The following is a 20,223-nucleotide window of genomic DNA, read 5'->3' as shown; positions in this document are numbered from 1 at the left end:
GAAAGAAAATAGGGGAGAAAGATAAGAAAATAAAGAGGGGGAGAAGCAGAATCAAAAAAGAGGGGGAAAGGAGAGAAGAAAGAAAAGAGGGGGAGAAGGGAGGGAAAGAAAGGGAGAAGGGGACACCCCTGCATCACCTCCTTGCCAGCTCTGGGATCACAGGGAAGCCCTGGAGGGGAGCACGGGACTGGGGGACAGTGGGCAGTTGGCAGGAGCCACTGGCCGAGAGTGGTGACCTGACCCTCGCTCCCACTAATGCCTTCCCAGCGGGGAAGCTGCTTACAGGGACACGAGCCACCCGGCTTAGGTGACCTCCTGCAACCCCAGGGCACCGCAGGGGGACCATTCACCCTGCTCCGGTGGGGACAGACCTCGCCATAGGGCGCAATGGGGTGACCCCACAGCAGTGCCAGCTAGGGCTCAGCCTTCCTGGGAAGGGACCATCGCCTGGGCCGAGCAAACTCAGGTCAGCCACATAATTGCTGGGCTGGGGCGCTGCCAGGCGAGGGAGATTACGGCTTTGCTGACTGCAGCCTGGCACAGGCTCGCGAGCTGACACAGCTGGGATCAGCGCTGGCATTGGAAGGGGCTGCAGCTTTCATTCCCTCCTTGGGTTTCTCTCGCTCGGGTAATACAGAGGACTTTGGCCAAAAGAGGCGCCAGGACTCCTGGTTGCTTTCCCAGCTCTCTTAGAGCTTGTGCCTCAGTTTCCCCAAGCTGGGAAATACATTGGTCCCAACTTACCTCCCATCCTCGGACCAGATGATGCGCAGGCTCTGATGCGGCTGCAGAGAAGGACTTGGGGTCCTCATTGATGAGAAGCTTGACATGAGCTGGCAACGTGTGCTTGGAGCCCAGAAACCAACCCTGTCCTGGGCTGGATCAAAAGCCTTGGGAACAACAGGGTGAGAGAGGGGGTTCTGCCCCTCTGCTCCACTCTGGTGAGACCTTACCTGGAGCCTGTGACAAGTTCTGGAGTCCTCAACATAAGAAAAATATGGAACTGTTGGAACGTGTCCACAGGAGGCCACAGAGATTATCAGAGGGCTGGAGAACTTCCCGTATGAGGCTGAGAGAGTTGGGGTTGTTCAGCCTGGAGAAAGCTCTGGGGAGACCTTAAGAGCAGCTTCCAGTCCTGAAAGGGGCTCCAGGAAAGCTGGGGAGGGGCTTTTTACAAGGGTCTAGAGTGACAGGATGAGGGGGAAAAGGCTTTCAATTGGAAGAGGGAAGATGGAGATTAGATGTTAGGAAGAAATACTCTGGCCCAGGTTGCCCAGAGCGGTGGTGGCTGCCCCATCCCTGGAAGTGTTCAAGGCCAGGTTGGATGAGGGCTGGAGCAACTGGATCCAGTGGGAGGTGTCCCGGCCCATGGCAGGGGGAGGAACTGGATGGGATTTGATGTCCCTTCCACCCCAAATCATTCCATGACTCTACGATCTGCCTCGCAGCCTCCCCTGGGGCTGCAGATCCCCATGCAGGGACACGAGCGGGATTCTATCTTCCTTGTGTGTCCCTTCCAACTCTGGACATTGATTCTATGATTCCAACCCCACCGCTCAGCTCAGCATCCCTGGCACCCAGGCAGCCCCAGCCACCTCCCTGGGCCGTATCCTTGGAGGAACCGCTTTCCCTAAGCGGCTTTAAGGTGATTGGCTCTTGCGCTGTCCCCACCCAGCCTTCCTTCTTCACTGCTTTAAGTAATCGTCTCTGAGACAGTTTTACACGGCTAATCCAGCCACCTCCACCTAAGCTGCTCCAAGAACCCCTGCCCAGCTCCGCAGTGGGATGGCTGCTGCCCCAAGGAGGCTGCAGGCAGGGGCAGGCATTCTCACTGCCCTGGGAAGACCCTTGGAGGCAAAAAAGCAGCCAGGGGCTAAAAATAAAGGTGGCCTGAGGGGCGAAGGCAGGAAGGATTGGGAACGAGAGGATTGATGCCAGAGAGGAGGGCATCAGGGGACAGGAGGGCTCCTGGGGGCAGGAGAGTCAATGCGAGCAGTGTTGTAACCTTGTGCCACACTGCCTGCCCCGCAAAGGCTTTGTGTCCCAGTTGGGAAAGGGACAAGTCCCCAGGGGAAGGGGCAAAAGGGAGCCGAGAGCCTTGGGTGAGATTGGGGAGCCCCTACAGGGAGAGGGCAGCTGCCCGTGAGCAGGGCTAGAGGGACAAGCCAGGGCTGGTGGCCAGGACAGGGACGTCTGGCTGCATGCTGGGGACATGGGTGTCCCAGCGGCGCCACAGCAGCTGCTGCTGCCACACCGCGGAGCGCATGGCTACTGCAAGAAGGGGCTGGAAGCATCCCTGTGCTCTCATCCCTCCACCCCAGCACCTGCATCCCTGCTTCCCAGCACTCCAACATCCCTGAACCCACATCCCTGCACCCCAGGACCTGGATCCCCATACCTGCATCCAGTGCCCCAGCATCCCAGTGCCCACCTCCCACTGCACCCCAGAACCTGCATCGCTGCACCCCAGCATCCCAGTGCACCAAGCACCCCAACATCCCTGGACCTGCATCCTTGCACCCCTATGCCCCAGCACCCCAGCATCCCTATACCCACATCCCTACATCCCAGAACCCACACATCCCTGTGCCCCAGCATCCCAGCACCTGCAGCCCTGCACCCCAAGTACCCCAGCACCCGCATCCCTGAGCCCAAGCACCCCCACGCCTGCACTCCTGCACCCTAAGCACATGGTCCCCAGCATTTCAGCACCTGCACCCGAACACCCACAGCACTGCACCCCACAGAGACCAAGCACTGCACCCTTCCACCACCCCATGCACCCTGCAGGCTCCCCCACAGCCCCAACTTCCAGGGAAGGGGACAGAATTTAGGCAAAGGGGATGACTCCTGCTTCTGAAAGACTGAAATAATGTTTATTTTTCCATGTAAAAAACGCTATCTGGGAGGGGAGAACATTAAAAGCCGTGTGGTGCCAGCCAGGGCACTCTCAGGCACCAGCACCCTGGTTTCAAGTCTGGGGCTGTCAGTCTGACCACGCATGTGGGTGTCTGGCCAGGGGCTGCATCTTCGGCTTCAGAGGAGAGATGGGACGAGGCACAGCCCTTCACCAGCTCCCAGGGGAAAGGGGATGTCAGGAATAAGGCACCATGGCAGCAGGAGGGGGAGGGGGGGCCCACAGCAATGCTGAGCCAAGGTCGGGGCTCACCTGCAAAGCCTGTAGTGATTCAGGCACCCCCAAAGACCCACAGCAATGGAGTCCAGGAGGAGGCATAGGCAGCAGCAGCTTGGGGACCGGCTGCCCTGCCCTCCCCGAGGCAGACAGAGGTGCCCAGAGGTCAGAGAAGGCATTTACAGTGTAAGGCAAGAGGGATGCTCCAACCGTCGCTCTCTCCTGCTGCTGCAGCAGCAAACCTGTGTTAGGACTCTTGGCAAAGGGTTTTCTCAGGGCCATCAGCTGTCCTGCTCCAATGAAGCCACTCCTTTCTTCCTGATCCGGCTGCGCAAGAGTCGGGAAGAACCCTAGGCAAGGGGAGGGATAGGTCAGGTCCCCCTCATCCCATCCCACCCCACACAACCGCATTCCTGCCCCTGGTACCTCCTTGGCAGACTTCTTCCTTGCTCCGTGAAGGCTCTGGCTGCGAGCAAGGGATTTGGAGGTCCAGGCACGCGATGAAGGCTCAGGTGAGAGCTGCGAGTCCGACAAGAGCTCCTCATCCTCCGTCTCACTCGCATACTGCCGCCTCACCGAGGGCGTGCTGTAGGCTGGGGACAGGGGGACACATGACAGGTCCTGGAATGCCACCCCCATGGGTTGGATTTGAACCCCACCACCACTGAGCTCCCCCCTAAAGCTCACCCAGCAGCTGCTGACGGCTTTCCTCCTCCTCCAGGTACAGGGGGTCCTGGTAGAGCACGGGGGCATCATCAGGGATGGAGCGCAGGTCCTGCATGCTGAAGCTGCGGAGCCGTCCGACCAGGACACCCTGGCTCTGGGACACACACGGAAAGGATGGAATCAGAATGAATCCTAGGATGGTTTGGGTTGGAAGGGACCTCAAAGCGCAGCCAGCTCCAACCCCCTGCCATGGGCAGGGACACCTCCCACTGGATCAGGGGCTCCAAGCCCCATCCAACCTGGCTTTGAGCACCTCCAGGGATGGGGCAGCCACTACTGCTCTGGGCAGCCTGGGCCAGGGCCTCCCCACCCTCATCCTGAAGAAAGGGCTTTGAGACTCCCTTCCCAAAGTGCCCAAATGCAGCACCAGGCACCCACAGCCCAGGGCTCTGTACCCAGAGAGCCCTCGACAACACCGACACCATTGATGCCACCCCTGCTGGGGGTGGGTGTCAATTTCCACACTGGATCCCTAGAGCTGAAGCTCCTACAGGGAAGCAGAGCAGCCCACACCTGTTCCTGGTACCTTGGTGGCCGCTTGGACCGCAGCAGTGGCTGCTATGTTGAGGCCCCTCTTGCCGAAGCGAACCACTGTCTCGTAGCTGTGCTCCCTGGCCCGGATGATGTAGGCGTCAATCTCCTGCCAAGACAACCATGGTGGCTCAGGATGCTGCTCAACCCCTTGCCAGCCCCCACCAAGAGCGGTGGGTCCCCCCAAATCCAAGCAGCCCTTACCTTCTCCCTGCGGGACAGCGTGGGGTGCACAAATTTGCGGTAGAGCAGGCTGGCACCACGGGTGTAGGGGGAGAGCAGCCAGATGACAAAGGCCATCTTGATCTCGTAGTAGAAGGGAAACCTGATGGAGAAGGGGAGAAGGTCATAGAATCCTGGAATGGTTTGAGTTGTAAGGGACCTCAAAGTCCATCCAGTCCCACCCCCTGCCATGGGCAGGGACACCTCCCACTGGATCAGGGGCTCCAAGCCCCATCCAACCTGGCCTTGAACACCACCAGGGATGGGGCAGCCACCACTGCTCTGGGCAGCCTGGGCCAGGGCCTCCCCACCCTAACAGCAAAACATTTCTCCCTAAGATCTCATCTCAATCTCCCCTTTTTCAGCTTAAAATCATTCTTTCTCATCCTATCCCTGCCTTCCCTGATCGAGAGCCCCTCTCCAACTTTTCTGGAGCCCCTTTCAGTGCTGGAAGCCACTCTAAAGTCTCTCCGGAGCCTTCTCTTCTCCAGGCTGAACAACCCCAACTCTCTCAGCCTGTCCTCGTACAGGAGGTTCTCCAGCCCCCAGATCATCTCCATGGCCTCGTCTGGGCTCGCTCCAACAGCTCCATGTCCTTCCTGTGCTGAGGATGGGGACGAGCAGACGTCAGCAGGTCCAAGGGCGCATCCTGCTACTTTGCTGGATGGATGGTGCCTCTCATCTTACCCTCAGGCCTGGAGGCCTCCATGCAGGGTCTGCCCAGAGCAGGCAGAAGAGCAGCCTACGCCCACCTCCTCGCAAGCAGAAGGGGAGATGCTATCCCACTTCTAACTCCCAGGGCACAGGGACCTCAACAGACCTGCTGGCCCACACCGTGACCTCACCAGGAGATGAGAAGGTCTGTGAAGGTCTCCGTGGCCATGAAGAGTGCAAAGATGATCCAGTACATCATCCAGCGGACCTGCACGGAGCGGGAGAACATGTCAACCTGGGGCTGGAGCCCAGAGGCGAAGAAGAAGGAGCTCCAACCACGAAGTGGCGAAGAAGGAGCTCCAGCCCCCAAGGGGCGAAGAAGGAGCTGCCCAGGCCCTCTACTCACGTATTCCCGGATGTTTTTGGACTTCACAGCCTTGTAGGAAGCGTAGGCAGGGTAGAGCATCCCAAAAAGCAGCCTGTAACGGAGAAGGGGGGGTTGAGGCACGCAGGCAGCCCCACGTACAGCAGAAGCAGCAGCAGAGCTGCCCCCCCCGCCGCACCGCAGCTTCGCCTTCAGCCCTTCCAGCACCATTCCAGCTCCCGCAAAAAAAGGGGGATGGCAGCATCCCAGAGAGCCGGTGTCACTCCCACACCCTCGCCCACCTCCGTGGGGACTGGCTCGACCTGTTGAGGCAGTGGCAAGGAGATGCAGCCCAGCCACGAGAAGCTCAGCACCCTCTGAGGGAAGGACTGGCCCTGTCACAGGGATGCTGGTGCCTTCCTTTGTCTGTGCAGCGTGGGGGCGAGTGCCACCCCAAAATACAGCACCCCATCTGCGGCGCAGCATCACCCCCAGCCCTCCTGCATGCGGGAAGGGGGATGGGTGTGCCCCAACCTTGCAGCTGCAGGGTGTCCCTCGCACACTTGGCTACTGGGCACTCAGCTCAGCTAGCCACAGAGCAGAAACCAAGGGAGCAAGCAGGGCTGGGGGCTGAGAGGCACCCCTGCAGCTCCCCCCTTCCAAAAAGGGGCATCCCCCTCCCTCCCACTAGGTACTCCCCCCCACCCTGCACCCCCCCCTCATTAGGTACCTCCTCTCCACCCTGCACACCCCCCATTAGGCACTCCCCACCTCCACCCTTCACCCACCCCCTCTCCATTAGGTACCCCTTCTCCACCTCCCTTCCCTCCTCCCATTAGGTACCCCCTCCCTTCACCCACCCCCCTACTCCCGTCAGGTACCCCCGCCTCCACCCACCCCCCTCCATTTGGTACCCCCCCTCCTTCCCATTAGGTACCCCCTCCTTCACCCTGTATCCCCCTCCTCCGTTAGGTACCCGCCTCCACCTCCCCCCATTCCTCCCGTTAGGTACCCCCCTCCACCTCCCCCCCTCCCTCCCATTAGGTAACCCTCCATTCATCCTGCATACCCCCCCCCTCACTCCATTAGGTACTCCTCCTCCACTCTGCATCCCCCTCCCTCCTGTATTACACACACACACACACACCAGGTACGCCTCCCTCCATCCTGCATCCCCCCCCCCCGGGTACCACCAGGACCCCCACTCACACAATCAACCTGCTGAGCAGCCAGGACACCATGGTTGCAGGCGAAGCCGTTGCCCCAAGCTGAGCAAATCCCTTAAAAACCTCCCAAATCGCCCGCCCTTCCCCCGGCGTGAACGCAACAACTTGAATATTGCAGCCTCCGCGCAAGCACCCAAAGTCCCCGTGGACCCCATCGCTCTTAAAGCGGCAACAACGGCCGTTTACGGACAGCGGCGGCTCTTAAAGGGGCAACGATACCTCTTAAAGAGGCAACGCCAGACCTTAAAAGGGCCACGTTCCAAAGCCTAGTGATGGTGTCCAGTACTTTGTGGGAGTTGCCCATCAAAAGAGTTGGGTTTGTACTATCTTTATTGTAAAGCAGCTCTAAAGAGAAAGAGACTGAGTGCTGGTGGATGAGAAGCTTGACATGAACTGGCACTGTGATTTGCAGCCCAGGAATCAGCCGTGTCCTGGGCTGCACCCAAAGCAGTGGAATCAGCAGGGCAAGGGAGGGGATTCTGCCCCTCTGCTCTGCTCTGGTGAGACCTCACCTGGAGCTTGTGTCCAGTTCTGGAGTCCTCAGTACAGGAAGGACATGGAGCTGTTGGAGAGAGTCCAGAGGAGGCCACGGAGGTAATCCCATCATCTTGCCCCGGGGTGCTGGAGCACCTCCCATACATCCATATGAGATGTTTTAACACATGATAAATGCCTCCTATATGAGTGCACACCGGCAGAGCTGGGGTTGTTCAGCCTGGGGAAGAGAAGGCTGCTGGGAGACCTTAGAGCAGCTTCCAGTGCTGAAAGAGGCTGCAGGAAAGCTGGGAAGGGGCTTTGGATCAGGGAGGGGAGGAACAGGACAAGGGGAAATAGTTTTAGGCTGAAAGAGGGGAGATTGAGATGAGATCTCTAGGGAAAAATATTCTTCTGTGAGGGTGGGGAGGCCCTGGCCCAGGTTGCCCAGAGCAGTGGTGGCTGCCCCATCCCTGGAGGTGTTCAAGATCAGGTTGGATGGGGCTTGGAGCCCCTGATCCAGTGGGAGGTGTCCCTGCCCATGGCAGGAACTGACTGGGCTTTTAGGTCCCTTCCAACCCAACCCATTCCATGATTCCATTACCCTTCGCGTGATGCAGTTGGACACTATCACCACAGAACTGTGATCTTAAAGGTCTTTTCCAACCTAAACAGCCCTGTGATTCTTCTTTTTTTTGGTTTGGAAAGGCTGTTTTTGTGATATTGAAATGGGTCTATGCCCAGTGTGGGGTGCATAGAGTGCCCCATTGCAATCCCAAGGGTGAAAGAGGGCAGGGCTGCACGAGCTGGGGCTTTGGGTGGAGGTGGGAGGGCTGCTGGATCATGCCAAGGGACTCAGATGTGCTGGCACCAGCCCATAGGTGTTGATTCAGTGTGGTTAAGCCTTAACCACTGCAAAATCCCCTCCCCTGGGTGCACCTCACCTGGGTTTACATGTGCGCTTAACCTTAAGCACCCACTCCGGGTGTGTTGTTTGAACCAGGGCCAGGGCTCTGCAGAGGGTGGGGATCCCTGCAAGATACTCAAGAGAAAAAAGGAGCTGCTTCCTCTTCCCAGAGCAAAGCAGGGCTCGGAGTCCTCACTGATGGACCTGACATCACCTTCCCCACCACCCTGCGTCCCCACCAGTGGTCTAGGGCATCCCAGCACCCCCATCCCAGTCATGGCAGCTGTCAGGGTGCCAGCAACCCTCTCCACTGCTCTCTGTGCTTCCCACACAGCTGGTAGGATGGGGAAACTGAGGCACAGAAGCATGTAATGCCCTGGACTGCAGGGCAGGACCAGATCCAGCTGCAGGGGCTGCACAGGGAAGGCGCCAGGTTCAGGCCCTGCAGCCACCAAGGTCAAACCCAGCTTCCAAAAGCCGGCTGTGCCCCAGGGTGCTTGTTACCTTGATTTGTGAGCTTAATTGATGGGGGTTTTTTTTCCATGTATATTTATATCCCTGGCGGACAGGGAAATGCTCCCCTGGAAAACCAAACGGGTGGCAGAGCGGGTGCTGGTACAGCAGGGGTGCAGGGACTCCTTCCCCTGGAAGAACACCTCCTGCTCCCCCTTTGCTGCCTTGATCTGCAGCAAAAAAAGGTAAGTAGAGCCATGTGAGGGGCCTGGAGGACCCTGAAATAAGGGGTTCCCCCCATTCTGGATTTGTGCAAGGGGATGGGGGTGCAGAATGCTGACTGGAGCTGGACCCCAGGCAGACGTGTTTGGATGCACAGAGGTTGTGGGGGGACACACGCAGGGCTGGAGGTCACAGTGTGTTTACTGTGGGACGCATTCCGTCAGGCGCTACACCCCAGGTACAGCTGGCATGCGGTGTCCTGCCCGGCAGCAGGGGCACACGAGCAGAGGGAGCTGCTGGATGTGCACAAATTGGGATTGGACGTGCCCAGTCCTGCTACTGCAGGTGGTGGGATCACCTCTGCAGCATCCCGCTGGCCTGGAGCCTCCCATCTGTCTTGGGCCATCCCATCCGCGTCCACCTCGGTGCATCCTGCTAGCCTCAAGGGTCCCATCCTCCTCAGGGCATCCCATTCCCATCTGTATTGGAGCATCCCACTGGCCTTGAGACTCTGATCCTCCTCAGGGTATCCCATCCACTTTGGAGCATCCCATCTGCCTTGGGGTATCCCATTTGTATCCACCTTGAAGCATCCCATCCACCTCGGGCATCCCCTCCATGTCCACCTTGGAGCATCCCACTGGCCTCAAGCGTCCCATCCACCTCAGGGCATCCCATCCATGTCCACCTTGGAGCATCCCACTGGCCTCAAGCGTCCCATCCACCTCAGGGCATCCCATCCATGTCCACCTTGGAGCATCCCACTGGCCTCAAGCGTCCCATCCACCCTGGCAGCCTGGCTCTGCCCATGCATGTCCCTCCATGCCACCCCACTGCCGTGTACCCAGACCTCCCTGCCACGAGCCACCAGCTCCTGCCCATGTCCCACCCTCCTGCCTGCATCCCACCAGCTGTGGGTGCCGCACATGGGGAAACTAGGAGTGTCAGAGGAGGGAACTGAGACCTGTGCCTTCTCCTGGCAGCAGGACCATGGGGCTGGGGGTTTTGAAGGGCAGGTGAACACGGGGGGTTGTCACCAGGCTGTGACCATGGGGCCAAGCCAGCCGCAGGCAGAAGGAAGGGGCTGAAGGGCGCATGCGTGTCCTCAGGCAGAAGCAGGCAGCTCTTGAGGGAGGTAAGAGCTATCTCAGGGCTGTGCAGGCAGCCTGGGCTTTAACCCCTGCTAGAGGCTGAGGTCTACCACCACGTGCCGGTAGACCAGCGTATTGGCCTTGAAGCTGGGAGCCAAGAGGAGCTGCACATCGGCAGCTGGCACGTAGCGGAAAGCCCGTGGTGCCTGCACTGACAGCTCCTGAAACTTGGCAAATTTCTGCTTCTCCTCTTCCCACAGGTAGACGTGGGTGAAGGAGAAGTCACTGCCCAGCGCCAGGTACTGCCGTTGCTCCACCAAGAAGGGCTGCATCACCATGGAGCCACGGGACGGCAGCGTCTGCAGCTCGATGAAGCGCTGCCCTTCCCAACGCACCACTTTGGAGTCACCGATGTAGCGGCTGAGGCAGAGGAACTGGTCCCGTTTCACCTTGAAGTGCTTCACCATTTGCACGTCCAGCATCTCTCCCACCTCCCCCTGCAGCGTGAATTGCTTCTGTGCCCGGCTCCACTGGTAGATGACGGGGGCTTGGGAGCTGCTGGAGATGATCAGCCGGGGTTTGCCGTCATTCTCCACGTATTCCACGTCAGTGTCACGGTGCCAGGCATGGAGGGCTTGGTGGGAGTAGAAGCCATTCTGGTTGAGGCGGTAGAGGCTGGTGGAGCCTGCCTTGGAGCTGTCAGCGATGACGAAGTACCAGTCACCTTCGATCTGGAAAGCCTCGATGTCGTTGGGCTTGCGGGTCTTCTGGTTGTCTATGTCTTGGATCTTGATGAACTTGTCCACGGCGGTGTCCCAGCGGTAGATGTAGGAGCCACCGAAGAGCTGGGCCACCACAACATAGAGCTGGTCCTGCGCCACAATAGGCTTGCAGTGCACCGCTGAGTGAGCTGCCAGGCAGGACCATGTCACAATGGGTCAATCACCCAAACTGGAGCTCCCAACCCAAGGAATGGACCCCAACCTTACCAGGGATGTGGTCAAAATCACGCAGCTTGCGCTCCACGTAGTCCCACTTGAGGATGGCGCAGCTGCTGGAGCCGGGCTGCGCCAAGGCGATGTAGAGGTCGCTAGAGTAGGTGAAGGGTTCAGCTGACACCGATTGGAAGGGCAGGACCTGGTGCACCACAAAGTCTGTGGGGAGAGGTGGCAGTGAGGGACAGGGTGTCCAGGAGTGGGGTGACAGGTGGCCACAGCCCTCTTACCTGTGGTGATGCACTGGAAGTCGCTAAGCGCCAAGTCCCGGATCCGCTGGCCCTCGAACTGCCCAGGGCTGCTGCAGAATACGGCAGGGACCGTGGTGTTGGTGCTCTCCAGCCACTCCACCAGCCACTTGATCTTGCAGTCACAGGACAAGGTGTTGCCCCGCAGGTCCCTGCCAAGGATGGCTCTGAGTCACCACCAGCACCCAGCGCAGAGCAAGCAGAGCACCCTGCCTGGACCCCCAGCCCTGGGATGCCACCCCCTCCCCAGCCCGGTGTCCTTGGAGGCCCTGGTGCCGCAGCAGCCTTACAGGTCACTCAGGATGTCCAGTGGCTTGAAGAGGTCCCGGGGGAGCGTCTGGAGGTTGTTGTTGGCCAAGGACCTGGAGGAAAAGAAGGGCCACAGAGATGACACGGCCCTGGCCACAGTGGAGGGACAAGAACCATCCCTGTGTCCCCAGGGAACACAGGCCCCCTGGTACTCACAGGTGGGTCAGGGACTTGAGTCCGCGGAAGGTGCCCTTCGAGAGCGCCTGGATGTCGTTGTTCTCGATGAACCTGGGATGGGAGGAGGTGGTGGCTCAGCCACCCCAAGGGCATCGGTCCTTACGGGTACCGCTGCCCTCCCCTTGCCCTCCCCAGGACGGTCCCTATCCCTGTAACCCCATGTCCCCATCCATGTGTCCTTATCCCTGCACCCCGTCCCTGTGTCTTCATCCCCATGTCCCCATTCACATGTCCTTATCCCTTAGTCCTCACTCATGTATCCCCCATCTGTGTCCCCATCCCCATCTACATGTCCCCTTCCCTGTGTCCCCATCCCTTTGTCCCCCTTGCCTGTGTCCCCATCCCTGTGTCCCCCAACCCTGTGTTCCCATCCCTGTATCCCCAGCCCCGCGTGCCCCATCCCCATGTCCCCATCTCTGTGATTTCATCCCCATGTCCTCATCCCTTTGTCCCCGTCCCCCCATCCCTTTGTCTCCATCCTTTTGTTCCCCATCCCTTTGTCCCCATCCCCATGCCCCCATCCCCATGTCCTCATCTCTTTGTCCCCATCCCCATGTCCCCATCTGTTTGTCCCCATCCCCATGTTCCCCATCCCCACACCCCCATCCCCATGTCCTCTTCTCTTTGTCTCTACCCCCATGTCCCCATCTCCACATCCCCATCCCCGTGTCCCCACCCCACTCACAGGTACTGGAGGTGTGAGAGGCCAGCAAAGGCATTGTCCCCAATCAACGTGAACTTGTTGGAGTTCAGCAGCCTGCAAAGAGAGGGCAGGAGGCATCAGCAGGGAGGTTGGGCAGGACAGGCACCAGGGTGGCACTGGGATACCTGGCCACTGGCATGGGAGACGTACAGGAACTGCAGCGAGGGGATGTGGGCGAAGGCTGCCTCTCGGATCTCCGTGAAGGCTGCATTCACCATCGTCCTGGGGGAGAGATTAAGCCTCAGGGCTATGTGGGAGAGAGGACAGGGGGGCTCTGCCACGCCACACTGTCCCTGCTGTCACCCAGTGCATACACCTGCTCACCTGGGTTGGGTGCTGGGTGCAGAGCAGCCCATGGAAGAGCATGTCCAGCACCAGTCCTGGGGTGGCACTCGCCCCACACCCTGCAGCAAGGCTGGGCGGGAGGCCACATGCATGCACAGATGCAGGCACACACGCATGTGCACACACACATACACACATGCACACCTGTACGAGGTCCAAGTGTAGCACTGTGTCCCCAGGAACCCTCCAGCCATGTCCCCTTGGGGCTCTGGTCCCCAAGGTCATGGCAGACAGGGAGCACAGCTGGAAGAGCTGCAGACCAGCTCCATCCCTGCCACTGCCGCAGGATGCGAGGACCAGTCCTGGGGTGTCCCCAGCCTCCTTCTTTCCCCCAGAGACCCCCGTATGCCACGCTGTCATGTGTTTGCCACCGATGCTGCACAAAGAGGCTGTCCCTGCTACCCCAGGGCAGCCAGGACCCCCTGCCAGCACAGCACCCCAGGGACTCGACCTGCTCCCCATCCTCAACCCAATGCTGGGGACTCACAGCGAGATGACCTCTGGAGGAAGATTCTTAGGCACAGCCTTGGAGTCCACGCAGAAAGCCGTATCCCGGGTGCAGGAGCATGTTGGAGGACAAGGCGGTGGCCGGGGGGGACGCCGACCCCCGGCTAGCAGCCAGAGCCAGGCCAAGGCGAGGAGGAGGAGAGGGGAGAGCTGGCCCCTCAGTATCCTCCTCCCGTGCTGCATCTCCTTGGCCTAGCCCTGCTCACTCCCACAGAGCTGATCCTTCTCCTCCTGCTGCACCTGGGAGCTGTGATGAAGCTTTTTCCTCTTTCCCTTCTCTGGAGATTTCAGTGCGGAGGGAAAGCGATGATGGTGGCGGAGGATGCTGGTGCCCAACCTGCTGCTCTGCAGCGCACCATGCTCTACTGCTACGGGAAGGAGGGAGGGAGGGAGGGAGGGAGGGAGGAATGCAGCTGAGTGACAGCACGAGCATCCGTGTGCATGCGTGTCCTCACTAACATGCAGGCGTGCAAACACAGGGATGCATGCAGGAGGCTGGGGGTGGGCACTGGGAGCTCACAGGATAGGGGACTGGATGGTCACTGCGGGGGGTTGCAGAGGTGATGCCACCACAGCTCTCCCACACTTGCCGCAACGCTGCCCTCGCCAGCTCCCTGCCAGGTGGCGGGAGGCACTGGGCATCCGTCCGTCTTGTTCCAGGCACCGAGATCCAGGCCAACAATGAGCCCAGCCAGCTCCTTCCCTAGCTGCAGGGGGGCGGGCTGCAGCTGCACATGCACTGTGCTGCAGGGACCAGGGCTGCAGCATCCCCGGGGGGGGGGGGGGGGGCGTGCTGAGGGTGCTGAGTCCTTGGCCAAAGCCTGGGGCTGGGTGTGGAGGGGTGGACACACTCTGCCTGCCTGATGTTTGCCTTGCCCCCCTTGTGCTGCCAGCCAAATGCCAGGAAAAAGGCCCTTGGAGGTTTCATACCTGCGCCCCGGCTCCTCTCTGGCCTCAGCAAACAAAGCACAAGTGGCATCTTGGAGGGGCCCCTGCCTCGTCCCACCCACCCAGGACCTTATAAATCCCCCCCGGCTCCAGCTGGCAAAGGGGCAGGAGCCACGCAGTGAGCAAGATGGATGACAGCTCCAAAGAGGTGCTGCTGGAGGAGGCACCTCCGGTAAGGAGCACCCATCACTCAACCCAGGGATCCTGCGTGGGGCTGAGCACCATCTTCCTGCCCCAGCCCCATGCCAACAGCTCAGCCGGGTGCTTCCCTGTGTCCACAGAGGTACTCAGCCTCCCCCAGCCAGGCCTGCATCTCTGAGCAGCTCAAGAGCCTCCTGATCATGGTGGTGGTGGTGGTCGTCTTCATGGTGGTCATCGTCGCTTTCCTTCTGCTGGGGCTGCGCATCACCGAGATGCACGCTGAGACGGTGAGGGGAGGGAGCCAAGGTGCCACTGGCGCCGGTGATGATATGGGGTACAGCACTGGCTGCCGGAGCTTCGCAAGGAAGGGGTTTAGACCCCAGAAAGTTCCTTGAATCCATCTCCACCTGACAGGTCTTGAGAATGACCATCCATGGCCTGGATGGTAAGGGGACCCCTCAGCACCTCTCCATGAGCAAGAAGGAAAGGATCGGGACGTTCGCTGTGCAGGATGGGCTCAACACCTCTGCCATGGTGGTGTACGACTACAGCAAGGTGTGTGGGTAGCCTGGGGACACCACGGGGTGGGTGGCAGGGACAGGGACTGGGCTGAGGTGACCTGGGTCTGTCTGCAAACAGCTGCTGGTCAGCTACAGGTCCTGGTGTCACCATGCCTGCTACATCACCCGCATGGACAAGGACAGCATCCCAGGGCTGGATGTCATCACCAAGACCTTCCAGCACCGGCAGGTGAGTGGTGGCCATGCTTCTTGGATGGGGTTGAGTCCATCCCTGCATCCTGGGACCCAAGAGAAGAGAAGCTGGACTCGCAGCTGAGGGTGGTGAGGGTGGCATCCCTCCTGTATTCTCTCTCCTGCAGGATGAGACAAAGGAGGGAGGGGACAACGCCATGCCGCTGGCTGATCGCTCCATGCTGGGCACCACCGTTAACATCCTCTGCAGCACCGTCCCTGTGTACTGGGCTTAGAGAGCACCAGGATCAGGGCAGTGGGATGGGGATGTCACCATCCCTGTAGTCCCTGCATTGCCTTCCAGGTGGGATGCTCAGGCATCTCTCCTCCTCCCCAACCTCATCTGGCGTGCGACCCAGGAGCACCTGCCCTGCCACGGGGATGCTCCGTCTACTCGGCACCGTGGCTTTCCCACTGTTCTGGCAATAAAGAAGTGGGATTTGCTTTGGGATTCACTCTTCTGTCTGCAAAGTAAAGCCTGTGCCCTTGCCTCCAAGTGTTGCTCTCATCCTTCCCTGTGCGCCAGCCAAACATTCCCGGGATGCTGAGGCGAGGAGGCACGGTGCCCCGGGATGTCCAAGCATGGTGGGTGCATCCTTTGCATTGGTGACCATTGTCGAGGGGCACAGGAGGGCTCAAATGCTCATTCCCCAGGGTGGCACACATGCCTCACCACATTGCACATTGTGCCCCCAGGCTGCGTGGCCGCTTTTCCATGGCACATGCTGTGCCATGTCCTCCTCATTGGCACGGAGGAGGTGGCACCACAGACTCTGCACCTCCAGCCCATGGCACAGGCACGTCCCCCTTGAGGGATTTGGGTCACCTCTCTGGGAATGGTCCCCATCCCTGTCCCCTCCTCATGCAGACAAGGACATGGCGACTGTGTCCTTGGTGAGACCCTGGCCCAGGTTGCCCAGAGCAGTGGTGGCTGCCCCATCCCTGGAGGTGTTCAAGGCCAGGTTGGATGGGGCTTGGAGCCCCTGGTCCAGTGGGAGGTGTCCCTGGGTGGAACTGGATGGGCTTTGAGGTCCCTTCCAACCCAAACCATTCCATGATTTTATGATTCTATGACTGTGCCACATCCCATAGAGAGCCAAGGGGCCTCCACAGACACCACCATCCACCTGATCCAACTTGCTTCCACCCACTGTTCACTTCCCGTCCCTGCAAGCTCCAGCTCCTCTGCCCCAAAGCAGCTGGGGGCATCTTTGGGGGACACCTCCAAGTGCTGCACCCAAGAATGGGGATCAACAGGGCTGGGAGGGAGAACAGAGACCCCGAGAGGACCTGATCCAGAGCCGCCAGGGCACAGCACTGGAGAAAGGGGAATTATTTGGGCTGGGGAGAGAACAGAGACCCCGGGAGAAGAAAATCCAGACCCCCCAGGAGCACAGCATCAGGGAAAAGGGAATTATTTGGGCTGGGGGGAGAACAGAGACCTTGGAGGAACAGACCCTCCAGGAGCACAGCACTGGGAAAAGGGAATCAACGGGGCTAGAGGGAGAACAGAGACCCCAGGAGCACCCAGTGCAGCCCCACCAGGAGCACAGGGGTGCTGGGCAGCGTGATTTAACCTTTAATTGGCTCTAATTCAGGGCTGTCTCCACAGCCAGCAAGGAAAGTCGGAGCTCCTTTTCTGGGAACAGGAGGGAAACTGCACACATTGTCGTGTATTGGCACAGGGGGGCCAAAAAATGCTCTGACTCCGTGTTACCTTGGCAAGGAGCCGGGTCGAGATGGGTGCACATAGCCTCTCCCGCACACCCTGTCAGAGAGCAAACACCCAGGAGCCACTCAAGGGTCTCCTTGTGCTCCTCAACACTGAGGGTGTGCAAAATGGGGTGCACACCCTCACCCCCATGCCTGACTGCAAGCATCTGGGTTCCTGGGGGGCCAAGCGGTGGCTGGAGAGGTCCCAGCCTGCAGGAGAGACTCTTGTCCAGGCAAGGCACAGCAGTGTCACCTTGCCCTGCTGATTGCACCACCCCAGGTGACCCTCCAGAGCTGGGACCCCCTCAACCTGAGCAAATCTGCATCCTAGGCTCTGCTGCCAGCCCAAAAGCCCCAGCCTTGGCAATTCAAGCCCGTATGGTGCCCAAGCATCCTCAGAACCAAGGTTGCAGAGCACCCAGCCAGGCCACGGTCCAAGAACATGTTCCCACCCTATGTTGACCCCACTCCCACCCCAGCCTTGTGGTTTGCAGGAAAGCTTTGATGTCCTGTTTGCACTTTGCCCACCTTGAGCAGTTCCAGGTGCCTGAGGAGGGAGAAGGGACACGGGCACCAAGCCAGGTCTTGCGATTGCCGGATTCTCCACCCTGGAGGGCAGCTCCAGTCCAAGCAGGAGGGTTTGCTTTGGCTGGGACACCATGCTTTGGGGCAGCAGGGAGGTTCCCCACGCCTGGGGACAAGTGTCCTCAGAGCCTCTCGACCAGCGTGTTCCCAAGGGAATCCAGCCCCGAGGAAGGCGGTCAGCAAACACAAATGAAGTGGCTTGCACGCCAGGGCCCAATTGCACACCAGGGCCACAACCTCATTCACAGAGGCCACCTCATTCCTCACCCCAGTATCCCAGTATAAAGCCTTCTGCCTCAGTTGCTGCTGGGCAGCCCAGGCTGGGAGGAGGTGGAGAAGGAGGAGGAGGCAGCCATGGAGAGCAGCATGAAGCCAGTGGTGGTTGAAGAGCCGGCGGTGAGTCCCTGTGACCCACAGTGGGATGGAGATCATGCTGAGGGTGTCCCTGTGCCCAGCAGAGATGCTCAATGCAAGGCTTTGCCCAGTTTATCCCAGTAAGGCACATGTGATGAAGAAAAGCCAATGGGCTGCTGCATTCCCAGAGCTCAGGGGAGGTGGGAAGGGAGCTGCTCCCTGGGGCAAAGCTATCCCCAGGTCCCATCTCCATCCTCCTCACCCCTTCCCACGCCTGCAGGACTCGGAAAAGGGCTGCTGTGGCCCTGGCTGCTGCATGACATGCTGCGCCAAATGTGCCCGGTGCTGCTGCCTGCCCTCGTGCTGCAAATGCCCCAAGTGCCTCAAGTGTCCCGGTTGCGGCAGCTGCGGCGGCTGTGGTGGCTGCATCAAGAGGTCCATCTGCTGCCTGCCTCGCCTGCTCTGCTACCTGCCCCGCAAGATCCTCAAGTGCCGCAGCCTCAAGTGCCTCCTCATCGTGGTGGTGGTGGTCATCCTGCTGGTGGTCATCATCGCCGGTGCCCTGCTGATGTGGCTGCGTGCAGATGACAGGCATGCTGACAACGTAAGTAGGGACCCTCAGCATCCCTGAGGAGGGGCTGCTGCAAGTGCTAAACTCCCCCTACACTCCCCCAGATCCTGTGGATGGCTGCGGAGGGGCTGCGGAGAAGACCAGCCTGGGAAGAGGATGTGGCCACTTTCTACCTGGCCAGCGGGGATGGAAACCCAGCCATGGTCATCTATGATTACAAGAATGTAAGCAGGGAGCCCTGCGCAGCCAGAGGGGATGGAGAAGGGGTAGTGGGATGGAGCTGATGTGGGTTTGTCGCAAACAGCTGCTGGTGAGCTACAGATCCTGGCTGCACCATGCCTGCTACATCACCCGCGTGGACAAGGACAACATCCCAGGGTTGGACACCATCACCAAGACCTTCCAGCGCCGGCAGGTAAGTGCCAGCTGCCTGGTTTAGTACCAGTTGGGGCATGAGGGGGCACATGGTTACATGATGCCTCAAGTAAACACACACCCCTCCAGTGAAGAACTGGGGTGCAGCATTGCGCCACTGCTGCCTTGTTTGTCCTTCTGTCCCCTCCACAGGATGAGCAGAGGCTCGCTGTGCCACTGGCTGATCGCTCCCTCCTGGGCACCACAGCGAGCATCCTCTGCAGCCTCATCCCCATCTACTGGGCTTAGCATTGCTGGGTGAGTGCGACGGGTCCCACAGAGGTGTCAGGGGCCTAGCACGGAGGACTGGGGTACCCCCACCCACCCAGGAGCATCCTCACGGTGCCAAGTTTGCCTTTGCAGCATCCCCAACAGACACGGCAGCCCCTTCACCAGCATCACTGACACCTCCGCAGCGCCCCCCTGCCAGCAGCCCCTCATCCCACCCCAGTTTCAGGAGATGCCAGGACCCACACGATGCTATGGGGCTGAGCAGGAGGTCACAAAGTCAGGGAATTGGAGTTCAAGGGCTCCGCTTGGCCGTGTAGTGCTGCATCCCTGCTGCCAGTGCGGTGCTGAGGGGGCTGGAGGCGGTGGGTGGGTGCCTGCTTGGGTGAGCACCGGGGAACAGCTGGTTTGTCACTTAAAGGCTTCTCAGCTTTGCCAAACCCAAGTGCAAAAACGAGCTTAAAAAAAACCCATGACATTTAAAGAAACCAAATTCACCATTCCAGTTCGTCGCTTGCCTGGCTCCCAGCAGATCCTGGCTTCCTTCGCCTTAAAAATGCATTTAAGGGCTTCGAGCGGCGTTTAGAGGAATTTCTGCTCTGGCCACAGCCTGGGAGCTCACGGAGGCACCTGCTGAGCATTGCTCGGCACTGGACCAACCTGAGTGGCCTCCTCCTCCTCCTGCCAACCCTGCCAGAGCCAAGGCTGTCCTGAAAAATCTATCTGTCCTCTCCTGCCCTGCAGAATGGAATAAAAAAATAAGGGAAGAATCAGGTCTTGGAGCTATTCCTGGCGATAGCCGGTGTTGAAGGCGGCAACGGCCTCAGGCTGTAGCCCAAGGACTGGGATTAGCAGGACAGGGATGCTGGTGTTATCAGGGTTGGGCATTATTAGAACCAAGATGCTGATATTATCAGGATCAGAGGCCACTAGGACTGGGATGCTGGTGTTATTTGGATTGGGTGTCAATAGGACTGGGATGCTGGTTTTATCAGGATCAGGTGTTATTGGGATCAGGTGTTATTAGGACTGGGATGCTGGTGTTATCAGGGTTAGGGGTTATTAGGCTCAGGTGGTCACTAGGACCAGGATGCTGGTGTTAATAGGATCAGGTGTTATTGGGATCAGGGGTTATTAGGACTGGGATGCTGTTGTTATTGGGATCCAGAACTGGGATATTAGTGTTACTGGGATCAAAGGTTGTTAGGACCAGGATGCTGGCCTGAGGTC

At 59.4% G+C, this 20,223-nt stretch overlaps 4 protein-coding genes across 6 annotated transcripts; 2 read left to right on the top strand and 2 right to left on the bottom strand.

Moving 5' to 3' along the window:
* Positions 1-2,717: 2,717 nt before the first annotated feature.
* On the bottom strand, positions 2,718-7,022 carry REEP4 (receptor accessory protein 4). Of its 2 annotated transcripts, none has more exons than XM_054088954.1 (8): positions 6,849-7,022; positions 5,673-5,745; positions 5,458-5,534; positions 4,595-4,715; positions 4,386-4,499; positions 3,821-3,953; positions 3,560-3,726; positions 2,718-3,483 (listed from the first exon to the last, which is right to left on the bottom strand). In XM_054088954.1, the coding sequence occupies exons 1-8, from the start codon at positions 6,869-6,871 to the stop codon at positions 3,415-3,417; spliced, it is 777 nt and encodes a 258-aa protein (XP_053944929.1). In that variant the 5' UTR covers positions 6,872-7,022; the 3' UTR covers positions 2,718-3,414. The 2 variants fall into 2 exon arrangements, with proteins under 2 accessions (XP_053944929.1, XP_053944928.1); XM_054088953.1 differs by having other exon boundaries at positions 2,726-3,483; positions 6,840-7,022.
* Positions 7,023-7,216: 194 nt separating this feature from the next.
* LGI3 (leucine rich repeat LGI family member 3) lies at positions 7,217-13,987 on the bottom strand. Of its 2 annotated transcripts, none has more exons than XM_054088952.1 (9): positions 13,808-13,987; positions 13,268-13,655; positions 12,586-12,657; positions 12,418-12,489; positions 11,712-11,783; positions 11,537-11,608; positions 11,229-11,398; positions 10,993-11,157; positions 7,217-10,913 (listed from the first exon to the last, which is right to left on the bottom strand). In XM_054088952.1, exons 2-9 carry the CDS (start codon positions 13,468-13,470, stop codon positions 10,096-10,098), a joined length of 1,644 nt encoding a protein of 547 aa, XP_053944927.1. In that variant the 5' UTR covers positions 13,471-13,655; positions 13,808-13,987; the 3' UTR covers positions 7,217-10,095. The 2 variants fall into 2 exon arrangements, with proteins under 2 accessions (XP_053944927.1, XP_009569745.1); XM_009571450.2 differs by having other exon boundaries at positions 13,268-13,652.
* Positions 13,988-14,260: 273 nt separating this feature from the next.
* Positions 14,261-15,572, top strand: SFTPC (surfactant protein C). Its single transcript, XM_009571449.2, has 5 exons — positions 14,261-14,407; positions 14,517-14,663; positions 14,791-14,931; positions 15,016-15,126; positions 15,257-15,572. Exons 1-5 carry the CDS (start codon positions 14,363-14,365, stop codon positions 15,362-15,364), a joined length of 552 nt encoding a protein of 183 aa, XP_009569744.1. The 5' UTR covers positions 14,261-14,362; the 3' UTR covers positions 15,365-15,572.
* A 2,090-nt stretch (positions 15,573-17,662) lies between these two features.
* LOC128854677 (pulmonary surfactant-associated protein C-like) lies at positions 17,663-19,772 on the top strand. The gene is made up of 6 exons (XM_054088990.1): positions 17,663-17,822; positions 18,061-18,384; positions 18,456-18,575; positions 18,656-18,766; positions 18,919-19,023; positions 19,500-19,772. The coding sequence occupies exons 1-5, from the start codon at positions 17,781-17,783 to the stop codon at positions 19,012-19,014; spliced, it is 693 nt and encodes a 230-aa protein (XP_053944965.1). The 5' UTR covers positions 17,663-17,780; the 3' UTR covers positions 19,015-19,023; positions 19,500-19,772.
* Positions 19,773-20,223: the final 451 nt, after the last annotated feature.

Source organism: Cuculus canorus, chromosome 26 (genome assembly GCF_017976375.1).
Source record: "Cuculus canorus isolate bCucCan1 chromosome 26, bCucCan1.pri, whole genome shotgun sequence".
In the NCBI taxonomy this organism is placed as follows: Eukaryota; Metazoa; Chordata; class Aves; order Cuculiformes; family Cuculidae; genus Cuculus; species Cuculus canorus.
The sequence above is the reverse complement of the archived record's forward strand: the minus strand, read 5'-3'. Positions and strand labels throughout refer to the sequence as shown.

Excerpts from the sequence above, each read along its gene's own strand:
- REEP4 (XM_054088953.1), bottom strand. The coding sequence starts at position 6,871 with ATGGTGTCCTGGCTGCTCAGCAGGTTGATTGT. Across the intron at positions 5,746-6,839 it reads CTGCTCAGCAGGTTGATTGT|GCTGCTTTTTGGGATGCTCT; the intron begins GTGAGTGGGGGT and ends TCTCCGTTACAG. Across the intron at positions 4,716-5,457 it reads ACAGACCTTCTCATCTCCTG|GTTTCCCTTCTACTACGAGA; the intron begins GTGAGGTCACGG and ends CTTCTCCATCAG.
- LGI3 (XM_054088952.1), bottom strand. The coding sequence starts at position 13,470 with ATGCAGCACGGGAGGAGGATACTGAGGGGCCAGCTCTCCCCTCTCCTC. Across the intron at positions 11,399-11,536 it reads CTGGACATCCTGAGTGACCT|GGACCTGCGGGGCAACACCT; the intron begins GTAAGGCTGCTG and ends CATCCTTGGCAG. Across the intron at positions 10,914-10,992 it reads TGATTTTGACCACATCCCTG|CTCACTCAGCGGTGCACTGC; the intron begins GTAAGGTTGGGG and ends CCTGCCTGGCAG.
- SFTPC (XM_009571449.2), top strand. The coding sequence starts at position 14,363 with ATGGATGACAGCTCCAAAGAGGTGCTGCTGGAGGAGGCACCTCCG. Across the intron at positions 14,408-14,516 it reads TGCTGGAGGAGGCACCTCCG|AGGTACTCAGCCTCCCCCAG; the intron begins GTAAGGAGCACC and ends CTGTGTCCACAG. Across the intron at positions 14,664-14,790 it reads CCGAGATGCACGCTGAGACG|GTCTTGAGAATGACCATCCA; the intron begins GTGAGGGGAGGG and ends TCCACCTGACAG.
- LOC128854677 (XM_054088990.1), top strand. The coding sequence starts at position 17,781 with ATGGAGAGCAGCATGAAGCCAGTGGTGGTTGAAGAGCCGGCG. Across the intron at positions 18,385-18,455 it reads ATGACAGGCATGCTGACAAC|ATCCTGTGGATGGCTGCGGA; the intron begins GTAAGTAGGGAC and ends ACACTCCCCCAG. Across the intron at positions 18,576-18,655 it reads TCATCTATGATTACAAGAAT|CTGCTGGTGAGCTACAGATC; the intron begins GTAAGCAGGGAG and ends TGTCGCAAACAG.